General features: G+C 41.9%; 1 protein-coding gene across 5 annotated transcripts in view; it reads right to left on the bottom strand.

Annotated features, from left to right (window-relative positions):
• The window catches only part of PAQR3 (progestin and adipoQ receptor family member 3), a 75,740-nt gene extending 63,606 nt beyond the window's left edge, over positions 1-12,134 (bottom strand). For 3 of the 5 annotated variants that reach the window (XR_008891906.1, XR_008891907.1, XM_056568954.1), the window contains exons 1-3: positions 12,009-12,134; positions 8,276-8,484; positions 6,376-6,538 (exon numbers count right to left, since the gene is read on the bottom strand). Coding sequence is in view for 2 of the 5 variants with exons in the window: in XM_056568954.1 (XP_056424929.1) it covers positions 6,376-6,538; positions 8,276-8,460 (348 nt within the window). In the remaining 3 variants the exon portion in view is untranslated. Of the gene's footprint in view, positions 1-2,484; positions 2,701-6,375; positions 6,539-8,275; positions 8,485-11,796; positions 11,913-12,008 lie in introns of those variants that run through there. The other 2 variants (XM_056568955.1, XM_056568956.1) reach the window with 2 other exon arrangements.
• Positions 12,135-18,211: the final 6,077 nt, after the last annotated feature.

The raw sequence follows: 18,211 nt of genomic DNA, 5'->3' as shown, positions 1-18,211 counted from the left end.
TTAACCCCTTAACGACCATGGACGTGTATACACGTCCAATGGCCGTTACTGAGGTATGACGCGGGCTCCCGACTCGAGCCCACGTCATACCGGCCGGCCCCCAGCTGATTCTTGCAGCTGGGGGCCAGCGTTAATAGTCGACATGCGGCGATCGCCGCGGCCGGCAATTAACCCTTTAGATCGCCGCTGTCAAAGCTGACAGCGGCGTCTAAAAGGTGCCTGTATCCAGTCCCTGGTGGTCCAGTGGGGTGGATCGCTCCCCCGCAGCGCGATCGCGGGGGAACGATCCACTACTGAGGTAGCCTGAGGGCTTACCTCTCCTCCTGTGTCGGCTCTGGCTCTCTGAATGATAAAGCCTGGCAGGACCAGGCTTTATCAATCGAGCGCAGAGCACACAGATGAATGGGATTGTATGTAATCCCATTCATCTGTATGAGGAATCAAATGATTCCTCCTAAAAGGGGACTAAAAGAAGTGTAAAAGAAAAAAAAAGGTAAAAAAAAAGTTTAACACACACACACACATTAACCCCTTCCTTATTAAAAGTTTAAATCACCCCCTTTTCCCAAACTTCATATAAATAATATATAAACATAATAAAAATAAACATATGTGGTATCGCCGCATGCGTAAATGTCCGAACTATAAAAATATATCATTAATTAAACCGCACAGTCAATGGTTTATGCGCAAAAAAATTCCAAAGTCCAAAATAGCGTATTTTTGGTCACTTTTTATATCATGAAAAAGTGAATAAAAAGCGATCAAAAAGTCTGATCAATACAAAAATGGTACCGATAAAAACTTGAGATCATGTCGCAAAAAATGAGCCCTCATACCGCCCCATATGCAGAAAAATAAAAAAGTTATAGGGGTCAGAAAATGAAAATTTTAAACGTATACATTTTCCTGCATGTAGTTATGATTTTTTCCAGAAGTATGACAAAATCAAACCTATATAAGTAGGATATCATTTTAACTGTATGGACCTAAAGAATAAAGAGAAGGTGTAATTTTTACCGAAATATGCACTGCATAGAAACGGAAGCCCCAAAAAGTTACAAAATGGCATTTTTTTCTTCAATTTTGTTGCACAATGATTTTTTTTCCGTTTTGCCATAGATTTTTGGGTAAAATGACTGATCTCACTGCAAAGTAGAATTGGTGGTGCAAAAAAATAAGTCATCATATGGATTTTTAGGTGCAAAATTGAAAGGGTTATGATTTTTAAAAGGTGAGGAGGAAAAAATGAAAGTGCAAAAACGGAAAAACTCATGGTCCTTAAGGGGTTAATATTAGTTTTTTTTAAATACAAAATGCAATATTAGGAGAATAGAGTAATATTTATAAACCTGTTGATGCCCAAGCTGGGCTATGGGGTGGGTATGGATCTGGCTCCAAAGCCAAACTTGCTCCAGTCTGGTGGGTGCCAACATTTTATATATATATTTATTTAATTTTTTTCATTTAAAAAAAATCCCCTCTCTAATCATTCTCAACATGTTTGACATTGCTGTGTGCACAATATTTATATAAAAAAAATTTAAATTGCAGATTTTAGGTCACATCTAGAGTTGAGCGAACGTACATTAAATTGGCTTGTAGCGAACCTCGCAGCTCGGCTGTCGATTACTTTAGTCTGTGTAAAATAGTTCCGCTTTCCAAGGGCTCTGGTTGCCTGGAAAAGTCCGGGATGACAGTCTTAGGTCTCCTAGGACTGTATCCACTTTTTCCAGGCAAATGGAGCCCTTGGAAAGCTGAACTATTTTACACAGACTAAAGTAATCGACAGCCGAGCTGCGAGGTTCGCTACAAGCCAATTTACTGTAAGTTCGCTCAACTCTAGTCACATCACATCCCAGAAAGAAACAGGATAAAAAGCAATGAAAATGTACAATCTATGCATAATTCGTCCCAGCACAATAAGCATTTTTTTATATATATTTTTTTTAATTAGAAAAACTAGACAAATTGAATATGACTGTAATTGTACTAACATGAATGAAGATACCATGTCAGTCTTACTGCACAATAAATGGTATAAAAACTAAAACCCCTCAAATAACACTCTACAGTTCAGGCCAAAACTTGGATATGCTCATAAAATGACCCAAACCAAGGTTTGGGTCATTGAACTAAATGGGGCCGGTGCCTTTCCAGGCACAGATACGCCAGCAGCCAATTTGGAGCTTCTGCTGAAGTATCCATTCCTTTGGAGACGCAAATCATGATGTGAATTTAGGAAATGCTAACATTAGCCTGTTCACTACCTTAGGTGGCCAGGGATACGGTCTTGATCGTCTTCACTAGACCACACAGGAGGTTAGCAAAACTTCCTTCACTACACGGAGATCCACCATCCCTATATGAATTACAGCAGAGAACAACAACAAAAAAGTAGCTCCTGCTCTTGAAGGCTGGCAAGTATATAAATTTGTCAAGTGAACATGAATGTAAAGTTGAGTGTCAAGTAATACTATTTACTTCAGTGGGTCAGTAACAAAATCGAACCAGTAAAATCAGCTTATTGGTGAGGCAGCTTCCTTTAAAAATGAGGCAAAATGTATTAATTATTTGGAGTGTGAAGGGAAGTGACCTCTCTCCTTTTATCTCACTGTTCCTTCATTTGTTTTTAATACTTTGTGATTGATGTTGAAATATTCAAGTGGTATAGGAATGCTCCTGAAGTGCTCTTGGCCCCTGTGCAAACACAAAGTTTTCTTGTAAAGCGAGGTCCCAGAAATTCTTTGGTTGGCTTGCCAGAACACAGTAGTGTATCCTTCAGTGATTTTGTTTACTGCCAGTTGTCTGCAAGAGAACTTGGTGAAAGCACGAACAGCAGTGTTAGGCTGGGTTCACACTACGATTTGTAACTATGGTTCCCGTATACAGCTGGGAGGAGGGGGCGGGGCTTAATCGCGGCGCCCGCACTCAGCCGTATTCGGGAACCGTATTTAATACATGTGTATGAGCCGACCGGAGTGAACCGCAGCCTCCGGTTGGCTGCTTTTTCGGCCGTATGCGGTTTCCCGACCGTAGGCAAAAACGCGGTCGACCACGATTAAGCCCCTCCCCCCCTCCTCCCAGCCGTATACGGGAACCGTAGTTACAAATCGTAGTGTGAACCCAGCCGAACACCATCAGCACCTTACCAGGCAGTTACAAAAGGAAGGGTTAGGGCCCGTCCACACTGCTAAAATTCAGCCAGCGGAATTCTGCTTGCAGCAAAGCCCCATGCTGCAATTCTGCTACTTTGTGCACACTGCAGAATTTCCACTGAGGAATTTCTACTACAATTCCATACCAATTAGGACTGAACGATATATAACAATCGCAATAATTGGCCCTTCGCATAATTTTGCGATTATCTAACAGCGGGCCGCACAATGGAGAGGCGGGGGGGTTGGTCTAGGCTGCATGGAAGCCGACATTCAGGTAAAACACAAGAGCAGAGCCTCGGCTTCCATGCAGAGCGCTCAGACCCCTCCATTGTAGGACCTGCTGGGAGGAGGTTTTAACCCTTACACGACTGGCTGCCGTATGTATATGGCGCAGTTGTGCGGCGGGTCTATGAAGCGAGCTCAGAAGCTGAGCTCACTTCATAGTTGCTAATGCCGGACATCTCTGATCTGGGTGATGTCCGGCATTAACCCTTTATATGTTGTGATCAAATTTGATAGAGGTGTCTAAAATGCCGGAAAAAAAAAAGTGCCGGTAGCTTAATGGAGCTGATCTGGACACCCGTGGGTTCCCAATCAGCTGAGCGGACGGGCCAAGGATTAGAGATAAGCGAAGTGAAGTTACAGTAATTCGATTCGTCACAAACTTCTCGGCTCAGCAGTTGCTGACTTTATCCTGCATAAATTAGTTCAGCTTTCAGGTACTCCGGTGGGCTGGAAAAGGTGGATACAGTCCTAGAAGGCTCTTTCCTAGGACTGTATCCACCTTTTCCAGCTCACTGGAGCACCTGAAAACTGAACTAATTTATGCAGGATAAGTCATCAACTGCCGAGCCGAGAAGTTCGTGTCGTATTACTGTAACTTTGCTCATTTCTACCGAGGGTCCCTACCTGCCTTCCTGTCATATCGGCGCTCCAAGAATGCAGGCTGCCTCTGCAGCCTGTAGTAATTGAGCGCCGATAACATTGATCAGTGCAGTGCTATAGGCTCTTATGGCAAAGCATTGATCAGTGTCTGCAATCACAGGATTGCAAGTAGTAGTCCCCATGGCAGGGTCTTCAAAACAGTGTGCCTCCAGCTATTGCAAAACTATAACTGCCAGCATAACCGGACAGTCAAGGCCAGGCATGCTGTGTCGTTATGCATCAACTGGAGACACACTGTTTGGAAAACACAGCCCTATGGCAACTAAAAAAAAAAATTATAAAAAAAATTAAAAAAGATAAAAGGTAATAAATGTTAATAAGCTCCTCCCCTTATAGAAGTTTAAATCCCCCCATTTTAAATAAAATTTGTAAATAAATATAAACAAACATACATGGTATTGCTGCGTGTGTAAATGTCCAATCTATTAAAATATAACATTAATGTAGATGTAGATATTTTTGTGGTAAAAATTAGTGATGTCATTACAAAGGACAATTGGTGGCGCACAAAAAAAAATTAAAAAAAACCTCATCGGTCTGTAGAGGGAAAATTTAAAGCATTATGGCTATTAAAGGGCGAGGAGGAGGAAAAAAATAAAATAAACTAAACCTCCCCCCACCCTTCTCTGTCCTTAAGGGAAGTCACTTACTCCCAGTGCTCCCTCCCACGTGGCTGTGCTGCACAATAGAGCAACACAACAAGGATGGAGACTATAATATACCAGACATGAAATGTGGAGGAGGAATTAAGCTCTTTCCCCCCCCCCCCCCTTTCATGTTCAATGAACATGAAACTGGGAGGAGTTTGCTATATGGAATAGGGGGATGAACATTAAATAGTGGGGGATTTCACCATTTTTTTTCATTGTATTGCAATCGCATATTGAAATCGCACTATTTACCTCCATAATCGCACATTTTCCTCATATCGATCACCCTAATACCAATTCTGCTCCAATTCCGCAAAGAACAGAAAATTCAGCACAACTCTGAAAAGAGTTGTGGATTCAGTTCAGAGTGGAAAAGCTGAATTTCAGCTTTGATTCAGCAGTGTGGACTGGGCCTTAGATTTACCTACAGGAATAGGAGACATAAGGGATCATTGACCTGTTGAAAGGAAAGTATACGTAAGAATATGCTGACATTTGTAATGACAGGTGGATATGGGTATTTCTATGTACTTTCGCTGCTTTCAGAGGAGGGCTTAAAGGGTTACTCCTGTGGAAAACTATTTTTTGTTTTAAATCAATTGGTTCCAGAAAGTTAACACAGATTTGTAAAATACTTCTTTTTAAAAATCTTAACTCTTCCAGTACTTATCAACTGCTGTATACAACAGAGGAAGTAGAGTTGTTCTTTTTAGTCTGACCACAGTGCTCTCTGCTGACACCTCTGTCAGTGTCAGGAACTGTCCAAAGTAGGAGCAAATCCCCAAAACAAACCTCTCCTGCTCTGCACAGTTCCTGACACGGACAGAGGTGTCAGCAGAGAGCACTGTGGTCAGACTCAAAAGAACAACTCAACTTCCTCTGTAGTATACAGCAGCTGAAAAGTACTGTAAGGATTAAGATTTTTTAAAAGAATTTACAAATCTTTTTAACTGTCTGGCACCAGCTGATTTAAAAAAAATAAAATTAATAAATAAATAAATAAATAAAAGTTTGCCACCGGAGTACCCGTTTAAAACAACTGATGTGAACCACAAAATGAAGTTTTAATTTAGTAAAAGCAGACAAACACTAAAGCCATAAATGACTTGAGAGGTGGTCTACTTTATAAACTGACTCTAAGGTGCCAGACAATCTGTCTCCTGAGCTGTAGAGCGGTCATGGAGTATAGGAGCCTGAGATTAATTAAAATCTTGGCTCCAGCTCGCCAAGTGCTGTGTAAAGAACAGAGTTACCATTACTGGGGCCAGATAATGTGATCATATGGTGACCTCTGCAGAGCAGAGCTGCCAAGTCTCAGTGATACTTTGGAGGACTATTCTTCTCTATAACTAGAGAACATATGGCCATTTCTTCTATCCTATGTGACCACACATTCAGAAGATCATTATGTATTTTAAAGGAAGTGCTGGTTTGGAAACCCCACATTCCTTTGAAAATATTAACCAGAGGGGAGAACAGCTACAGAGTGTCCTTTGCTCAGGAAAACCCAGCATATCAATGCATCACATAAATTAGCTATATCAATATTGGTATGGTATATTTCATTAATACATTTGACATCCCAAAAGAAGGAAATGTCCAAGAAGATATGTACTTACCTGGAAACAGAACAGGTAAATGGAACAGATGACAAAGTCTTCCCTGGAAGCGTTCACTGATGGCAAAACTGACATCATGTCATAGACGCCCAAACTAAAAAACAACAAGAAGCCCAGCAAATGGCTCCAAATGTTGACAGTCTCATTGGATAAAATGAAGAGGCTGCGGAGGATGAAAACACAACTGTATCAGATACATTTACAATACACTTCTACACATCTCTCTAGCAGAACTAAGTACTCTATAGTCTATACATATAATTACAGGTTTTGCTACATTTTTTGGCCAATTCTGCTTGTATAGGTGGGGATTTATCAAAACTGGTGCAAAGAAAAGATTCTTTGCTCTAAACAAGGGATCTAGATTATTTATTTTGCATCCGGTTTAATAAATTGCTCCTAATATGGTTGAAATAAATTTTTATGTCTTATTTAAAGAATAAAACTTTTCTTAGTTAAAGCAACATAACTAAGTAGGTAATCGTGTAAGGACGAATCCTTATTATTTTCCCACACAATCGGTCAATGGCAACAGGACTGCCCCAAGTACCTTATAGCCGTGGTCACGGCACTCTGGCCATGTGTTCTGCAATGCTGCAAATTTAAATGTAAAAAAAGAAATTGCTGAATACTGGTAACTAGTCATAAAAAAGGAGAGGCGATCGCTTCTAATGATGCTGACCATGTTCTCCTCCCTGCCAGTCAGGCTTTATTGATGTCCTGAGTACCAATGTTCCCCTTTCTTTACAGCAGAATCAATGGAGACAAGTCCCATTATTATCCTTCCTCGCATAACCCTGCTATTTTTGGGAAAGTTTTCGTCACAATTCAAAAAAAAAAAAAAAAAAAAAAAAAAAAAAAGTGTGTCATCAACTGCGACAAAATCATGACTTAGCGACTGGCTGTGTGACCAGTCCCTTTGAAGTCAACAAGTTACAGGAACCTGGAAGTAGACGGGAGAAGTGGGGCTTGCAGCTGCGGACAAGTGATTTTAAGTACTTTTTGGTTGTTTTACAACCCTGGGCCAATTATACATCTGAAGACCCCTTTCAATATTATACTTATCTACCTCAGCCTCTCAGTGTTCCCATAGCAGCTCTTGCTGGTTCCCCCGCTACTCACCTCTTCTCCCCCTTTTTGAGATAAAACATGACAGCAGGACCTGTCCGCTTAGCCGATCACTAGCTGCAGCTGTGTCCTCCCTCAACCAGTCATAGACTGAGCGGGCAGTTCCTACCAGAACACCCCTTTAACCTTTCCCTAATGAGAATGCAGTGACACTATTCTGGCAGGGCCTCGTTAATATCTGCAAAGAGGGAACCTGACAGCAAATTTTCCGCTATATAAGTTTTTTCATCATTTTCAGATGTCTTACATCACGTCCTATAATATGTCCCTTGCAGTAACAAAAATGACCCCAAATAGTTCCAAGGGGAGTGTGGTCTTTGGGATGTATTCACAATTACTTGAGCATGATTGACAGCCTGGGCACTGCCAACGTCACTGCTCTGCTCACCAAAATACCACGCAGTCCCAGAACAGCACTATCCGTGGCCATAAAGCAGCTGCAGCCAGTGATTGGCTGAGCAGCAATGTGATGTGTTGAACCCCAGCACCAGGAAGTGAAGTTCACCAGAGACCTGGTGCAGTCGGGGTGAGACATTGCCACTCACTGGCCTCAGTGATTGGCTGAGCAGCACTCTGATGTAACGGCCCCCAGCACCAGGTATTGGAACACAGCGGAGACTAGGAACAGCGAGACTGTAAACTCCGGGGTCAGAGAGAGGGAAGTATTGTTGTTTTTTTTAGCGGCTGGGCTTATTTTTGTATAAAAACCCATTTTTGCTGGACAACCCCTTTTAAAGTAAAGGTACTGTTAAGTAGCAAATACTAAACTCACCTCTTCAGACACAAACGGGATGGAAGGTAAGCTCTGTAGCCATCAGTAATGTAGGGATTGTCTTTAAGGAAGATAGGGATCTGTTCATAGGTATAAAGTCGTATGCCCCTGGGGAGTAGCACTGGCCAGTACTGGTAGCTACCTAGCTCTATGTAGTGGGCACTCTTAAGCAACTTCTGATGCATAGTGAGAGAGGGTCTACACCAGTCCTAGAAAAGAGAAGAAACATACATCATCAGCAAGGTCCTGATAGCTTGTTACAATGTATCAATAGTCTGGGCCAGTGTTTCCTCGCTGTCCGGGCATGCTGAGAGGCAAACTGGTTGAGAAACACTGGATATAACTGTGTCCAGCTGTCAAAAGGATTTCGGCCTCTAAAAAAAAACAAGTCTCTGTGTGTGAGGGAGGAGGATTTAAAGTGTAGCTCCCACCAAGTAATATATAATATAATCTGTCCCTACCTATTAGTAATCTAGCCCTAACCCCCTACCTGGCTTTAAAAAAAATTTAATCGCTTTAATAGAGCAGATTTAGTGCTTCTAAATCTGCTCTATCAAGCAGGGCAGGAAGCAGCGCGTCCCAGCAAGCGCAACGTCACTGATGCCTTGCTGGGCGCTTGCTTCCGCCCTCAGATCGTCTATGCAGCGCTTCTGTCGGGAGCGCGCATAGATGATCTGCCAATAGCACGGCAGGCAGCTCCGGGGTCTCCTCCTCCCTGTTTACCTGTGCATGTGCTATCCAGGGAGGAGGAGTAGAGGAGCATCGCCGGCCTGCCGTGCACGATAATACTGCCGAGACCCGGGACCGATTACAATAATGGTAGCTATTCTAAATAACTTACCCATCCGGAGGATCAGCGCAGCAATGAGTGCGAGCGCTGCCTCCGGACAGGGTAACGGGGGCGGGCGGGGCCGCGCGCGAGGCCAGTGGAGCTGGCCAATGCGCGTAGCCCCAGTTATCAGTGTGCTTGCTCTCGCCTGTTTGATTGACAGGCGGGAGCGAGCACAGCAGTGCCTGGATTTCGACTCATTGCCAGGCTGAAATGAGTCGAAATCCAGTAGTGACGTCACTGCTGAATGCATTCGGCCACTAGGAGGGCGACCCCTAGTGGCCGAATTTAAAAGTGATTTTAAACTTGTTTAAAATCACTTTTTTTAATTAAAGTATATTAGAGATATGTTGTAGTACTTAAGTACTACAACATATCAATTTTTTTACTTCATGACAGTGCCCATTTAACCTCGGTCTTAACCTGCCTTTTGGTGGTAAAAATTTGCTACATTTTGTGCAAGGGGACAAAAGTAACAGATTTTTGCACAATGCATTGAGGCTATGTTCACACAGCAGAATTTCCCTGTGGAAGTCTGCACGAAGATTTTTCAGCAGCAGAGTCCTATTGATTTCAATGGTATAATGCTGCACTGCTCATAACAGATGTTTCCGGCACGGAAATTCATATTCCGGTGTCCACAGAAAGAAAAGACATGTCTATTCTTTCTGTGAACAAAGAAAGGAACGCATTGCCGTCTATGAGACACAAAGAACGCATTGCCATCTATGAGACGGCGCATTCCTGAGCGTTCCGCACAGAGATTTTCTGTGCAAATGAACATAGCCGTGTGACCATGTGACCGTGTTGTTCTTTTCTGTCTAAGTGCTGTCTGTTGACACCTGTCTCGGGAAATGCCCAGTTTAGAAGATGTTTGCTATGGGGATTTGTTTCTAACCTGGGCAGTTCCCGAGACACGTGTCATCTTAGACAGAAAAAAACAACTTAACTTCAGAAGCTCTGTACTGAAAGGATTAAGATTTTTTTAATAGAAGTCATTTCCAAATCTGTTTAACTTTCTGGAGCCAGTTGATAGATATATATATATATATATATATATATATAAAAATCCTGGAATACCCCTTTAAATTCAGTTCTACAAAGCTTGCTGCACAATTTTTACAGTTTGCAGAATTTAAGGAGAATTGCGGAGGAATTTCTGTGTGCTCAAAATCAGAGTTCTGAACAAAATTCAAAGCCCCATTGAGTTCAATGGGATTCTGTCTGGAATTATTCAAAATGGTTTTATATTTTTGCAGAGCGCAGAATTTCAGCAGGGGAAAATCTACCGTATGAATCGGACAGCGGAATCCCCATACAATTCAATGTGCGGTAAATTTTCGGGAATTTCTCAGCAGAATTTTCCAGCAAGATTTCACAAAGAAAATTCCACAGTGTCAACATAGCCTTACATATGTGTATGATTATTATTTTTTTTTTTTGTGGACTAGAAAAGTTCTGCATGGACTACTTTTACCCCAAAAAATGTACATTGGTCCCCCAAGTTACAATATTAATTGGTTCCAGGACAACCATTGTATGTTGAGACTAGAGATGAGCGAACTTACAGTAAATTCGATTCGTCACGAAATTCTCGGCTTGGCAGTTGATGACTTTTCCTGCATAAATTAGTTCAGCTTTCAGGTGCTCCCGTGGGCTGGAAAAGGTGGATACAGTCCTTGGAGACTCTTTCCTAGGAACGTATCCACCTTTTCCAGCCCACCGGAGCACCTGAAAGCTGAACTAATTTACGCAGGATAAGTAATCAACTGCCAAGCCGAGAAGTTCATGACGAATCAAATTTACTGTAAATTCGCTCATCTCTAGTTGAGACCATAACTCTATGGAAACCTGGTAATTGGTTCTAAAGCCACCAAAATGTCATCCAAAAATAGGAAAAATTGAGGATTAAATAAAAATAAGTAGATAACTAATACAGATAAAGCAAATCCTTACATATAAAAGTAAGAAAGATCTGCTGGAAGCTGTAAATCACTGTCTATGTCAGTGTTTCCCAACCAGGGTGCCTCCAGCTGTTGCAAAACTACAACTCTCAGCATGCCCGGACAGCCGTTGGCTGTCCGGGCATGCTGGGAGTTGTAGTTTTGCAACAGCTGGAGGCACCCTGGTTGGGAAACAAAGGTTCTTCAGGGTCCTATACAGAACACAGTGTCCCAAATGGAGCCACACTTGGTGTCCAAAGGAACAACTAACCTTGGCACAGGTAAGGAGTAGTACAGAACTTGTAGTTCCACCCTGTACTGTAGGGGGCGACAGCCACTTCAGTAATAGAGGTGATTTACCAGTAAAATGTCCATTCTGATTAGTCAGTTCCTCCAGTTGTGACACATTTCACATATTTGGACTGTCTGTATTGTACGTTGAGTCTGGTTTCAAGTTACAATGGTCCAGAAAAAAACATTGTATGTTGAAAATAATGTATGTTGAGGCATCACTGTATATCAATGTATACTCCCCCCCCTTTATAAATATATTAGTGATGCATTGTGCGGTATAATGGGTATACTACAAACAAGAACATATACCACAACAACATATTCAACATTGAGCCAAACTGGTCTTGTTTTGGTACATGCGTTTGTGGTATAGATGTAAACCTGCCCCTAAGTCGTAGAACTCAATTATACAGTGATTGGACTTTGTTCACATGAAGCAGTTTTATTTGCCAAACCTGGAAGCTCTATCCTGAATGAGAGAGATTCACCATGACAGGGAACAGTATAGACAGAAGTGACACTACAGGACATTATATAGTGAGGACTATGACAATAGAGCAGTGCCTGCCACCACCACCAGCCATTCTGCGGAGTGCCAGGCTAGCTGCATGCCCAGTCTGCCCGGGTGACAGGACGTGTCCCCTCCCCCAGCGCCAGCCACACTCACCCTCACGTCTCTCCCTCTCCTCCGTGCCCTGCTTTCCCCTCATAGAACACCGCATCCAGCTCCGTGCAGCGTACGTGTACAGTCAGCTGCATCCGTGACGTCATCACGCCCCGCCGCTCTGGGTAGCGGTGCGCTATTAAAGGGCCAGTACAGACACTAGGAGACAGGATAATAGTGGCGGGTAGACAAACGGACGGGGTGTTGGCGAACTAGGATAATGTAGGCGCCAACACTAATATTATACAGGTTCTAGGGGACGGTGTAAATGTTAAGACGTAGATACATAGCAAGAAGGCGTGTATCCTAATACCCAGTCTGTGACGGGGCCCTAACACCCAGTCTGTAATGGAGCCCACCATGTGCCGCTCATTGCTCTCTCAGGCATCATGGCCCAGGCGTGACTGCTTTCTCTGAGGCAGAGGTGTAGCCGTGTTTTCTAACCCAGTGGTCTCCAACCTGCGGTCCTCCAGATTAGAGATGAGCGAATTTACAGTAAATTCGATTCGTCACGAACTTCTCGGCTCGGCAGTTGATGGCTTATCCTGCATAAATTAGTTCAGCTTTCAGGATCTCCGGTGGGCTGGAAAAGGTGGATACAGTCCTAGGAGACTCTTTCCTAGGACTGTATCCACCTTTTCCAGCCCACCGGAGCACCTGAAAGCTGAACTCATTTATGCAGGATAAGTCATCAACTGCCAAGCCGAGAAGTTCGTGATGAATCGAATTTACTGTAAGTTCGCTCATCTCTACTTCAGATGTTACAAAACTACAACTCCCAGCATGCCCGGACAGCCGTTGGCTGTCCGGGCATGCTGGGAGTTGTAGCTTTGTAAGGGCTCGTTCACACAGCCGCCTGCTCCTGTCAAAAAAAATGCCCTTTATGCAACCCGTTTGCTAATTTTGCAAACGGGTTGTAAAGGGCTGTAAACCGATCCCATTGATCTCTATGGGATTTTTTTTTACAGTCCTTTATCAGCACCCATTATGTTTTTAACCCGTTATTTTTGACGGCCAAAAGACGTTCCATGCACAATTTTTTTGCCCGTCAAAAATAACGGGTGAAAAACGGGTCTTTTAAATTTAACATTGAAATCTATGGGAAACGAGTTACAAATGGGTTACCCTTTAATGTACCCGTTTGGCCCCGTTAATTTCATTCCGTATTTCACCTCTATTTTCTTCTGAGCATGCTCAGAAGAGTTGGCATGAACCAGGAATTAAAGGATTAAAAGATTAAAATGGGTGCAAACAGATATAATATGGGAGTTTTCAACCGTTAAAAAAAAAACGGGTTACTAGACCAGTTTGCACCCGTTGGTAACCCGTTTTTTTTTCATGTTTTGTTAATTTACTTGAACGGGTGAATATCGGGACGGGAACCAACGGCTGTGTGAACTTAGCCTAACTTCTGGAGGTCCGCAGGTTGAAGACCACTGTTCTAACCAATGGGCCTCCAGCTAGTTTTGCAACATCTGGAGGCCTAACTAATTGGGAAACACAGAGCCCTATAGGGCTTCAGCATATGGGGTCTAAGTACTGAGTGGGCTCCTAAACTAGGTAATGCATTATTACAACAGCAGGGGGTTGATCCTGGTAATAGTGGCTATAACCTCCCAGTGGACGCCTCACTAAGAGTATATGCCGCCATGTTACCCTAAATAATAGGATGGGTCACTTCCCCTCTCAGAAACATGGATTGAAAAAAAAAAATAATCAAAAAGTCACATCTGCCCCAAAGTTGTATCAGTAAACTACAAATTACCCTTCAAAAAAATGAGCCCTCACACATCTCCGTAGATAGAAAAATGAAGGGGTTAGAATATGGCAATGCAGAGCCATTTTATTTAAAGTAGCAAAACCTAAAAGTATAGACTGGTATTAATATTGTACTAACAAAATGAAATTATATCAGGATTTGGTAGATTGTAGAGAGCTATTAAAATATACAACTACTGCTCTAATGCTTCTTAGTGAGGAGTAGAAAAAATGAAAATGCTGCGCCAAAAAAAGGGGCAATAGGAATGGCTTAAATGAGTATTCCAATATCAAAAATTGTATTGAAAAAAACGATCACCCCAATATATATATATATATATATATATATATATATATATATATAACTCGCTAATATAGACTGACATTTATCAAAGGATGTCTAGTGTAGTTGTTTTTCTCCACCCTTTTTTGATGGTGGTTTTGACGCGCGCGCAACAAATTTATCAAAAAGTCACAAGGACAATGATAAATTTGATGTGTTATCAGCACTTTGTACATTTCTTGTAGAGGTTTTTCTCCCGTCTCCTTTTAGATGCTGCAGATTTGTGCCTCGATTTTGCTCTTTGCGCAAAAATGTGCAACTTTTTTTTACTAAAGTCACAATAAATGCATGACCACTACATGGAGAAAAGGATAAATAGTGTATACTGCTAGACAACATTGTGAAGAAAGTCTATTGGAGAAGATGCACAAAAGGAGCAAAAAACATCCACTGCTCCTAAATTGTGCCGAATATAGACAACAAAACAGCTGTAAATGCAATGGTAAATGCCCCATGGGATTTTCACAAATAGTACTGGATTCGTGATGCTTTTGAGTGAGAAACAGAAAAAATAAACAACACTATAGTATCTCATTGATCAGACGATCACAGCTTCAAGTCCCTAAAGGGGACAATTAATGTAAACTTAAATGTGAATATATATATGTACTTTTTTTTCAAGTTTTTAGGACTGAGAAAAAAAAGTGTTAAAAAAATCATTCCTTTCCCTATAGAAAAAACGGACCCCCATGCATAATTGGTATCGCTGCAATCATAACAACGTATATTATAAAACCATCCTAAGGATTGAGGTACGGAACTGGAATGGTCAGCGCACCCGGTCCTCCGCAGAGCAAAATAGCCTCCAAGTGCAGCAACAAAGGATGTAGAAGGCGAAGCCAGCGGTAAAAGTAACTTCACCTTTATTTCATCCAAATAAAAACATCCACATGGATCAATCTCAAAGACAATGGGAGCAGAATAAAACTCAGGAAATGCTCAGCATATTGGCCTTCATTTACTATTCACAACCCAACAACTTTTGTCAGGTTTTTTTGTCGCATTTTTTCTGCGATATGGCGCAGACATGTCGCAGACATCATGCGCCAGTGCGCGACAGTTCTTCCCGAGTCATCCAACTCGGGTAGGCTGGCCCTTTCACACATATTTATCATTGTAAAGCACCCAAATTGTCCTTTTTGTTTTTTCCCACAGCTCTGACCTTTTGCAAATAGCCCTATCTAACCTATGGAAAGCCCGTTTTTTTTTTTTTTTTTTTTTTTTGGTGTGATGGATTTTTTCTCATAAATTAGTGACTGCTTCTTTTTTATTTGTTTGTTTCCAATGTATATATATATTTTTTTTACTCAAAAAAAAATGCAACACAAATACGAGCGTGCGACACCAAAAAGAAATTACTTGCAACATGCCTGCGACACAATAGTAAATAAGCGAGGAAACTAAGGTGTCGGGTTCAAATACAACCAGAAATCCAACCCGACTTTCTAAGTAAATGGGGGCCATTGTGAGCGTTTCCTGAGTTTTATTCTACTCCCATTGTCTTTGAGATTGATCCATGTGGATGTTTTTATTTGGATGAAATAAAGGTGGTTACTTTTACCGCTGGCTTCTACATCCTTTGTTACTATCCTAAGCATTTATTAAAATTCTCCACCCACCACTCACTCCGCTGTAGTCCCCAAGAGAGTGTCAGGGAGGCATGGACAAGTGCAGATATAGGGAAAGTCCAGCGATCCAATAAGATCTCTTCACTTTATTTAGACAACTTTGTTAAACAGTCTAACAGAAAATGCTAACAGAGTAAGGGCCTCTGTAGCCTTTACTCATGACAAATATCTGTGTAAAAAAAAAAAGCCCAGATTTATACATGATATCACATGACCAAAAAGGCAGGAAGATCCCAATAAACTTTTTATGCAAGTAAATGGAGCATATAATATACGGAAAGACAGAGGAAAGAGTCATTGAAATGAACATATGAATAGCAATAGAAATGTGTGAATACAGACCAGTATATGTAGAACAATGCAGTATCAAATCCTGATGCTTATTCAGATGAGTTGGCTGTGTGCTGGACAGTTTACATATCCAATACGCTTCCCTAGATAAATGAAATGATCTCCTACACAAAGAGTTACTCCCTCAACTCCCTTGAACTTTGATTCCTGAGCTATTCAGTTCATAATACACTGCATAATGCCAAGAAACTGAAGCAGTCATTAGAGGCAGAAATATGTGATAGGTGTCTGCAGACATGAAGTACATCCTACGTACTGTATGTAAATTACACTGGCTGCAGGTAACCAGATAAACAACAAATTTTAGATTGCCTGGATGATGTAACCAGTATTGCTGCTATACAAACTGGGAAACAGCATCAAGGTTAAGGTTGGTTACAAACTACATACTTAAATCCTTGTTTAACCTTTCCAGGACTGAGACAATTTTTGCCTTAAAGGGTATCTCCAACTGAATTTTTGGGGGAAATGACTAGAATTCAGCACTATGCACGATAGTCGTTTTTCAAAATAACATTTATTTCAAAATCGGCCCCTAAATGCTTGAACGGGAGCGCTGTTCTCCCTGCCATATATAACCATGTGATAGGAGTCAAAGCTTCCTGCTCCGTCTCGACAGTACCTGTCTCCAGTGCCAGACCCATGACCCTAATGTGCGAATTCCGCGCAATTTCCGCACGAATTCCGCGCTGAAGCGTGGCAGACTGCCAAACATTTTTACATTGACTTCTATGGAGTTACGAGCCTTCTGTGACAGGATTCCGCTAGCGGAATTTCCTCAATGTGAACTGAGGAGAGGAGAGTTAATTAAATACTATGGGGTATGGCACTGCTGAATGAATTGGAGAGGAATAAGCGAGCAGAATTACTCATGGAAATTCCTCTCCAATTCCTCAGTGTGAACATACCCTAATACATTGTGCCCTGACTATCAACTGGAGTGCTTTTCCCTGCCAGTTAAAACATGCATCCTGCAACCTTTTACTCACTGTTCACACACAGCATTTGTGGCCTATTGCCTTTTGTTCTCAGACCCCTTGTCTATCTCATACTGGAGAACGAACACTTTACCTGTTTTACCACAAGTTGTCACAGACAACTTCACTGTTGTGGGTCACTCACAGCTCCTGGCTGTAGGCTCCTTGCAAGACCCCTGACTCTCCCACACAGCCACCTTGCTGTCTTCTGGGGAGAGTCCAGACTACACTTCCCACACTTCTTCTGGCCTCATTGATTAGGCACCTGATGAGCATCTCTGCTAGCTCACCTAGGATAAAGGTCTTGTAAAACACCCTTTCATTGCCCTCGATCCTGCCTCAGTGTAACAATAGTTATATACAGCGAGGAGTACAGTGCCCCCTTCAGGCATTTAGGCACCAATTTGGAAAGTAATGTCAAATGGGTTAAAGGGGTACTCCACCCCTAGACATCTTATCCCCTATCCAAAGGATAGGGGATAAGATGTCTGATCGCGGGGGTCCTGCCGCTGGGGACCCCCGCAATATAATATAATATATATATATAGATATATATAATATATAGTATGCGGCACCCACCTGTTACTGCTCCGGAAGCGCTTTAGGGTCTGGGTCCTGACCACGGGAACAGAAGATCGTCTCCGCCCCCGTGTGACGTCACGCCCCGTCCCCTCAATGCAAGTCTATGGGAGGGGGCGTGATTTTAACATTTACATTTTTAACTGCTTTAAGGGGTTATCCACCATAAGGTGATTTTAGGGAAAAAATAAGTCCACAGTCCTCAGTGTCCTACCCAAAAAATGAGTGTGTGATGGACATCAAATTCAATAGAATTAAAATTTTATAACTTCAAATATCAATATATGACATCAAATTTCACAAATAAATTAAAAGAAAAGGGAAAGAAAAAATGATAAAAATACTCTGCAGGGCCCTTGCTGTTTTTTTGTTGTATCCGGACTATGTATCATATGGTGGTTGGCCTGGGTTAGCTAACCCACTAATGTCTTTTAGATGGTATTAGAGTACACCTATGTTATGGAGTTGTTCACACAAGCTGTAGAAAAGTTTGTTCCAATAAATGCCTCTATGCCAGCAATAGTTAATTACCACCTGTTAAGAAAAACATATACAGTTTCACCTTTTGCA

Source organism: Hyla sarda, chromosome 1 (genome assembly GCF_029499605.1).
Source record: "Hyla sarda isolate aHylSar1 chromosome 1, aHylSar1.hap1, whole genome shotgun sequence".
Lineage (NCBI taxonomy): Eukaryota > Metazoa > Chordata > Amphibia > Anura > Hylidae > Hyla > Hyla sarda.
This window is presented reverse-complemented; position numbering and strand designations above follow the sequence as displayed.